At 62.1% G+C, this 7,248-nt stretch overlaps 1 protein-coding gene across 1 annotated transcript in view; it reads left to right on the top strand.

Moving 5' to 3' along the window:
- Nucleotides 1-7,248, top strand: part of SCUBE3 (signal peptide, CUB domain and EGF like domain containing 3) — a 33,263-nt gene that overhangs the window by 23,133 nt on the left and 2,882 nt on the right. Inside the window, exons 6-13 of the mRNA XM_026864378.1 lie at nucleotides 711-827; nucleotides 2,429-2,551; nucleotides 4,227-4,343; nucleotides 5,435-5,557; nucleotides 6,107-6,241; nucleotides 6,476-6,568; nucleotides 6,648-6,764; nucleotides 6,848-7,125. Coding sequence (XP_026720179.1) covers nucleotides 711-827; nucleotides 2,429-2,551; nucleotides 4,227-4,343; nucleotides 5,435-5,557; nucleotides 6,107-6,241; nucleotides 6,476-6,568; nucleotides 6,648-6,764; nucleotides 6,848-7,125 — 1,103 coding nt within the window. The remainder of the gene's footprint in view (nucleotides 1-710; nucleotides 828-2,428; nucleotides 2,552-4,226; nucleotides 4,344-5,434; nucleotides 5,558-6,106; nucleotides 6,242-6,475; nucleotides 6,569-6,647; nucleotides 6,765-6,847; nucleotides 7,126-7,248) is intronic.

Below are 7,248 nucleotides of genomic sequence, written 5' to 3'. Positions count from 1 at the left end.
CAGAGAAGGGCAACGGAGCTGGGGCAGGGTCTGGAGCACAGGTCTGCTGGGGAGCGGCTGGGGGAACTGGGGGGGTTCAGTCTGGAGAAGAGGAGGCTGAGGGGAGACCTCCTGGCCCTCTGCAACTCCCTGCCAGGAGGGGGCAGAGAGGGGGGATGAGTCTCTGGAGCCAAGGCCCCAGCGCCAGGCCCCGAGGGAATGGCCTCAAGCTGCCCAGGGCAGGGTCAGGCTGGCTCTGAGGAAGGATTTCTGTGCAGAAGGGGCTGTTGGGCGTTGGAATGGGCTGCCCAGGGCAGGGGGGAGTCCCCGGGATCCCTGGAGGGGTTGAAGAGTCGGGCTGAGCCAGCGCTGAGGGATCTGGGGGAGTTGGGAACGGTCAGGGTGAGGGTCATGGTTGGGCTGGAGGAGCTTCAAGGGCTTTTCCAACCCAGATGATTCTGGGATTCTGTGAGATCGCCAAGGTTAATGCCTCACCCCCGCCGGCCCTCACGCTTTGCATCTGAGATGTTTATTAATTTGGGGCTCCGCGACCTCGTTACAGCTGCATGAAAAGCCAAGGGCGGTTTCAGTGGGTCCTACAGGGAGGTTTGGAGAGGGGAATTTGGGTGGACATTTTGGTGGTGTGGGGACACCAGGGGTAGCATGGGGACATCTGGGTAGGTTTAAACACCGGTCCCTCACCCCGGCTGCTCTGTCCCCTCTCCATGCAGAGACGTGTGCTGTGAACAACGGGGGCTGCGACAGCAAGTGTCACGACGCGGCCACGGGTGTGCACTGCAGCTGCCCCATGGGCTTCATGCTCCAGCCTGACAGGAAGACGTGCAAAGGTAGGTGGGTGCAAACGGGGCTGGGGTGCTCACTCTTCACCCTTGGGTGCCTCAGGCCCCCCCTCGTGTCCTCAGTGCCCTTACAAAAGGCTCAGTTTTAGCTCAGCTCGATGTTGCCCGCAGCGTTTGCTTGCTTGGTGTCTGCATCCGTGGGGTGGGGATGGGGATCAGCCCCAGGCATGGGAACTCCTTGCTAAAGGCACACGGTCAGCCCTGCTCCCCTGGAAGCCTATGGGGAGGAGAAAACAGGGCTCAGGTCAAGTCAGAGGTGATGGCATGTGGGGCTGGAGGGTCCAGTCCTGCCTCACTGCACCCCGCTGCCTCAGTTTCCCCATGGGTAGGGGCGGGGCGTTCTGGAAATCCACAGCCACTCTGGCAAATTGAGATGCACGAGTCCCTCTGTGGTGACTGTCCAGCTGGGTCCAAGCACTTTGTCCCACTCGGGGAGGACACCACAGGACACTACACGTCTCTGCACGCTGCCACCGACATCCCCACCCACCTGCCTCTACAAGGGGAGAGGTCCAGACGGGTTACCCCAGCCACCCCAAACCTGCCCCCCACCCCAGGCAGGGGGACGCCGTGACCCCGGGACTGCCCGGCGCCTGCGTTGTGTCTTTCAGCAGCTCCGGGAACTTGACCCCGGTTGAAAGGAAAAGCCCGTCCCGCTGCCGGCTGCCTGTCTACCTGCTGACTGCTTCCAGAAACCCCCCTGTCCCTGTTATTTTATCAGAGCATCCCCCACACACACACACTTCTCCAATTCTGCAGTTTCCAGGAACGTGCAATAACCCAGAGCCACGTCTCCTGTGTCTGGGGGTTTTATTACGGCTGCGGGCTGGTTTACAGCTCGCTCCCTCGCAGTCGTAAAAAGAAAGCCCCAGCCCTAGAGAGGCAGAGCTGCTGCCCCAGCGCTGGCGGCTGGGGGATGGAGGGACAGGGAAGGCAACTGCCTCTTCCTGGTCTCCTTCTATTTTACAGGTCATTTCCTAGCAGTAAATTTTGTGATTAGAGGAAAAAGGGGGGAAAAAAATAATCAAAACCCACAAAAAAAAACAAGTCTCAGCTTCATTCCAGGTTGTTGGGGCTCTTTGTAGTTATTGTCCATCATAATTTTTAGCTTTGTTTATGGCAGGAAGGAGACAACAAGCAGAGAGGTGAAGGTTGAAAAGTATTTATTTTGTCGAGCGGCTGTTTTTGAAGGAGAGGGTTTCCCCTCCTGGTTTGCTCTTTCTTCCTGCTGCTCCTGGTCCCCAAAAGTAGCCCCCAGCCCAAACCTGGGACTGCAGACTGGAGCTGCGAGGCCCTTTCAGAGACCGTGACTCCGGGCTTTGCTCTGGGGGATGCTGAGACCTGCAGAAATTAAATGTTTCACACAACTTCTAAGGGGAGCCGAGCCCGGGAGCTCCGGCCTTCCCCAGTGTCCCCATTCGGCTCCCCAGATAAAACCAGCAGCCACATTCCCCCAGTGGCCGTCAGAGCTCAAAGTGTTTCCTCCCTTCACGGTTCCTGGTGGGGCCGGGGGGTCTGGAGGGGAGGACTCCGCTCTCCCAGCCCAGCATCCCACCGGGGTGTGACACGTGTCCCTTGTCCCCTCCCAGACATCGACGAGTGCCGGCTCAACAACGGCGGCTGCGACCACATCTGCAGGAACACGGTGGGCAGCTTCGAGTGCAGCTGCAAGAAGGGCTACAAGCTGCTCATCAACGAGAGGAACTGCCAAGGTAAGGGGCGGCGGGACCCCGCACCCTGCTCTGCCCAGGGCCATCGCCTCCCCAGCCCGCTGGTGTTTCTCAGCCCTACCACAGCTGCTGCTGGAGGAGTGCTGGCCCGGTTACTCATTCCTCTTTGCTTTCCTCTGGATCGCCTACATCCTTCGGGGGATTAGTGTTGGATTTGGGTTCTGGTCTGGGGTTTAGCCCTTTGATCTGCAGAGCTGGGCTGCCGTCCCAGCCCTGCTCCCGAGTTGGGGATTTCTGGGCTCTTCTCGCGGCAGAGTTAAAGCCAGCAATTAGATAGATGCCAGGTGAAATCCTCCAGCCTTAGTCAGGGCTGGGATTACGGTCCTGTCGCTCCCTGCAGCCCCGTGGGCTGCGATGCAGCTCTGCCCGGGCACAGGGAGCTCTGCCCCCCACCAGCGAGCACACCCCCAGCCCAGGGCTGCCAAGGGACCCGGGACCCCAGCAGCTCCTGGCACCTCTGGGCTCCTCCCAAACTTCTCCGTTTTAACTCACAAAGTTTTTGCTAGCGATCCCGCAGCAGCACAACTGTAGCTCCCTGCTGAAGCAGATGCACTGACACACCAGCTGCTTCCTTCCCTCGCTCGGGTGCCGCCGTTTTCCTGGGCTGGGTGATGGGAAGAGCAGCGGGATGTCTCCTGCCTTGCCTCTCCCCCTCCGCCAGCCGCCCCACAGCAGGGGCTGGATCATGCCCTGCTCGGGGACACGCTGTTTTTGCAAGCTGTCAAGGCAGAACAAGGATTTCGGTGGCTTTTGTAAAAAGATTCTTTCTTCCTCCATCTGTTGGAGGGCAGGAGGGGAGGGGGAAGATGCATCCTGCTCGTTCCAGAGGGAACTGGCTGCTCCACGCTGCTTTTCCCACCTTTTTCTCCCTCTCCCAACATCCCACCTAAACCCAGTGGGTTTAAATGACCCATCAAGTTGCTGGGACATCCCGGGGGGAGCACGGGGCTCTGCCCCCTCAGCCCACGGCCGAGGCCAGCACCATGGGTGTGCATGAGCCCAAGTGTTGCCTCCCAAAAGCGTGCAGCCCGGGAAGGAGGGGGCTGGTGTTCTTCGGGGCTGCGACCGCTTTCATCTCCATCCAGGTTCTGTGCTCTTGGGAGTTTGACGCGAGCGCGGCAATTAACTTAATGAAGCCAATGAAATGATGCTCAAACGCGCCAGGTTGGGTTCACTCGCCTAGCCAGGGCCTCCCTGCCCCGGCAAGGTGCCCCGCGGGGCTGAGCAGACATCGCTGGCACCGTCCCCGGGGCAGGACCTGCCCGCACAGCATCCCTCCCTGGCACGGCACAGAGCCCTGGCCGGGCAGCAGCCAGGGGCTCTCACAGCCGCCCCGTGCCAAGGACACAGTGCTGGCCCCGTTTGAGGTGCAGAGGAGCTGCAGGAGCTTGGGGTGGGGGGGATGCTGGTGCAGTGGGCTGCTGCTTCTGTGTAGAAGCAGCTGGAGTGGACAAGGAGGGAGCAGGTAGGGTGGGAGAGCGAGGTCCTGGACCATCCCGGTGCTGGGTCCCAGAGCGTCCTGGTGCAGTATCCCACAGCATCCCAATGCAGCCCTCCCCTTGCTGGAGCAATTGGAGCCGTAAGGGGACAGCCCTTGTGCCCAGGGCTGCCCCTCCACCGTGCCAGCCCTCACCTCTCCCCATTGCCTTTCCTGCAGACATCGACGAGTGCTCCTTTGACCGGACCTGCGACCACCTCTGCATCAACACCCCCGGCAGCTTCCAGTGCCTCTGCAACAAGGGCTACACGCTGTACGGGCTCACCCACTGCGGAGGTAGGGCTGGCTGGGTGCTGGCAGGAGCAGCCCATCACCCTGCCAGGTTCAGGTCCCAGGGAGGCACATGGCGCACCCAGGGATGGGGCAGCCCCATGGCACAATTGCTGTGGGACCCCTGGGGATGCTGCTCACCCCAAGGGCCTACGGGGAGGGTCGGTTCCCCACGTACCCCGAGCTGGGGCCAGGCAGGGAGGGGGCTCACAGCCAGACGCTGGTGTCTGCAACTTCAAACAGAGCGACAGGAACAATTTGCGACTTGTCTGCAGCGGGAGAGAGGGAGAAATCCCCGACGTTTTTGGCAGGGAGCTAGGACAGGGTGGGAAGGGAAACATCAAAAGGGTTTGATTTAAGTTTCACAAGGCAGATAGCTCCCAAGGGCGGGGGCGTGCGGCGCCCCGGGAAGCGGGGAGGCAGATGAAACACGCTTTGGCGGGGGCTGCTGGAGCGTGTCGCGGCAGCGGTGCCGTCGGCCCGGCGAGACGGCAGCACGAGGCTGGGTGCTGCGGCACTGCCCGGCCGGCGAGGGCGGGCGACCCTCCTCATGCTCCCAAAATACGCAGCCACCGTGAGCCAGCGCGGCCCCCGGGATGCTCTCGGTAGGACCCCGCAGCAGAGGGATTGCTGGCTCCCACCGATGCTCCCAAGAAGTTTGGGGGGCAGCTCCATCCCTGGCCGCTCCCCACCTCCGGCCCTGTTTCATGCCCGACCTGGAGGACCGACCCCCTGTTTCAGGCTGGGGCGGAGGGTCCCCACGGCGGGGAGAGGGGCCGGGGCTGCCGAGCAGCTGCCGTTTGAATTCGGCTGCTAAGTGCTTCCATGTCGGCTCCGTCTGCTGCCCCCCGCAGCTCCCCAGCCCGCCGCAGGGCCCGGGCCGGGCTCAGCCTGGGTGGGCTGCACCCGTCACCGCCCGGCCCTTGGGGACACCCAGAGTCGGGGTTTCCCTCGTTCCCCATTTCCAGCTGGGCACGGGGCGTGCGATTTATCCATCCAAAATCACAACCCTGAGACAACGCAGAGATTCAGTGTCAGAGCTGGGGTGGGGGGGTCCCACTGCCCCTCGCCCACCACCTCTCCCTCTTTCCCCACAGATGTTGATGAGTGCAGCATCAACCGGGGGGGCTGCAAATTTGGCTGCATCAACACGCCCGGCAGCTACCAGTGTACCTGTCCCGCCGGCTGCAAGCTGCACTGGAACAAAAAGGACTGTATAGGTATGGGGGGGCAGGACACACCACGGCTGGGGATGCTCCCGATGCCCCGTGGACCCTCCATCACCTGGGGCTGTCGGGATTAAGGTCAGGGTGGGGGGAGCACGGGGGTTTGGGGTTGTCCCAGTGGTCTGGGACAGGCTTTCGGTTGGGCCCCCATGGCCATCTCGTGGGTCTGGATGGGAAGTGCCATAACGTGTTGCCAGAGGGCTGCCCTTGGTCATCTTGTTGCTTTTTTGACCATTCTTGAGGCTGGCCACGAGCTTTTACACTGGAAAATGTCCCTAAAGGAGCTGTTTTCATGGCCCTGGCTGTGCCCTGGTACCCAACTGCCTCCCTGTCATTGGGGACAGGCTACCCCCCTAAAAAAATTGAAATGCCAGCAGTCACATCTCACATCCCCAAGGAGGAGCTGGGGGGGGTGGGATGCTGATCCGTGCTCTGGCACCCTCTTGTCCCTGGTGAATCCCCCCCTGACCTGGGAGGGCGCAGGGGTCCCTCGCAGGTCCCCAGGCTGTGTCAGCCACGGACATCCCCACTTGTCATCACCAGCTGGCGCGTGTCCCTCAGAGCTGGTGAAATGCCTGCCAGGTTCGGTGCCGCCGCGGGCCACCCTCACCTGCAACAAGACGGGCAAGAAGGACAGCTGTGCCCTCACCTGCGCCTCCAGGGCCCGCTTTCTGCCAGGTACGGCCACCAGCGCCACTGCCAGCACAGGCAGAGGGGTCCCTGTCTCCCTGCATGGCCCAAACATGGTGGGGGAGAGGAGTGGAAAGGTCCCTGGTGCAGGATCCCCATGGAGGGGTGCTGGGCATCATCCCCCCTCGGCGCAGCCGTGCCTCCCTGCATCACCCCAGCAGAGCATCGTGGGGATCAGGCGCCACTCCGGCATCCCCTGAGTGCTATTCCTCCCTCCCACAGAGTCGGACAGCAGCTACACGGTGAGCTGTGGGACCCCCGTCCTGCGGCAGGGTGGCCAGCAGAGACCCTCCAACAGCAGCCAGCAGTGCCTCGGTAAGGGGGTCCCGGGGTCCCGCCGCCACCAGCTGGGTGCCCTGCGCTGGGGTTGTTGAGCACCCGCCTTTTCTTTTAGAGACTGTCGCTGCGCCAATCAAGCAAAAGGCTTCCTTCAAGATCAAGGATGCCAAATGTCACCTGCACCCGCGGGCCAAGGGCAAGCAGGATGAGGCCGGGAAGGCTGGGGCACAAGGTGAGGCATGATGGCAGGAGGGCGGCGGGGATGCCCGTCTCCCCAGGAGGGACAGGGTGCTGACTTGTCCCTGCCACATGCAGGTGGTTCGGCACCCTGCTCCGACTGCCAGGTCGCCTTCGTCAACCTTAAATGTGACTCATCCAAGAAGGGGAAGGGCCGTCGGGCTCGCAACTCCTCTAACAAGGAGGTGACACGCATCACGCTGGAGTTTGAGGCAGAGATCAAACCGGAGGAGATCACAGGTGGGTGCAGGCAGGGGTGGTGGGACCAGGGGGATGGTGGTGGGACCAGGGGGATGGTGGTAGGACAAGGGGGATTATGGTGGGACCAGGGAGATGATGGTAGGACCAGGGGGATGGTGGTAGGACCAGGGAGATGATGGTAGGACGAGGGGGATGGTGGTGGGACAAGGGGGATGGTGGTACGACCAGGGGGATGGTGGTGGGACCAGGGGGATGGTGGTGGGACCAGGGGGATGGTG

Source organism: Athene cunicularia (assembly GCF_003259725.1).
Source record: "Athene cunicularia isolate RWA chromosome 26 unlocalized genomic scaffold, athCun1 chr26_part2, whole genome shotgun sequence".
NCBI lineage: Eukaryota > Metazoa > Chordata > Aves > Strigiformes > Strigidae > Athene > Athene cunicularia.
This window is presented reverse-complemented; position numbering and strand designations above follow the sequence as displayed.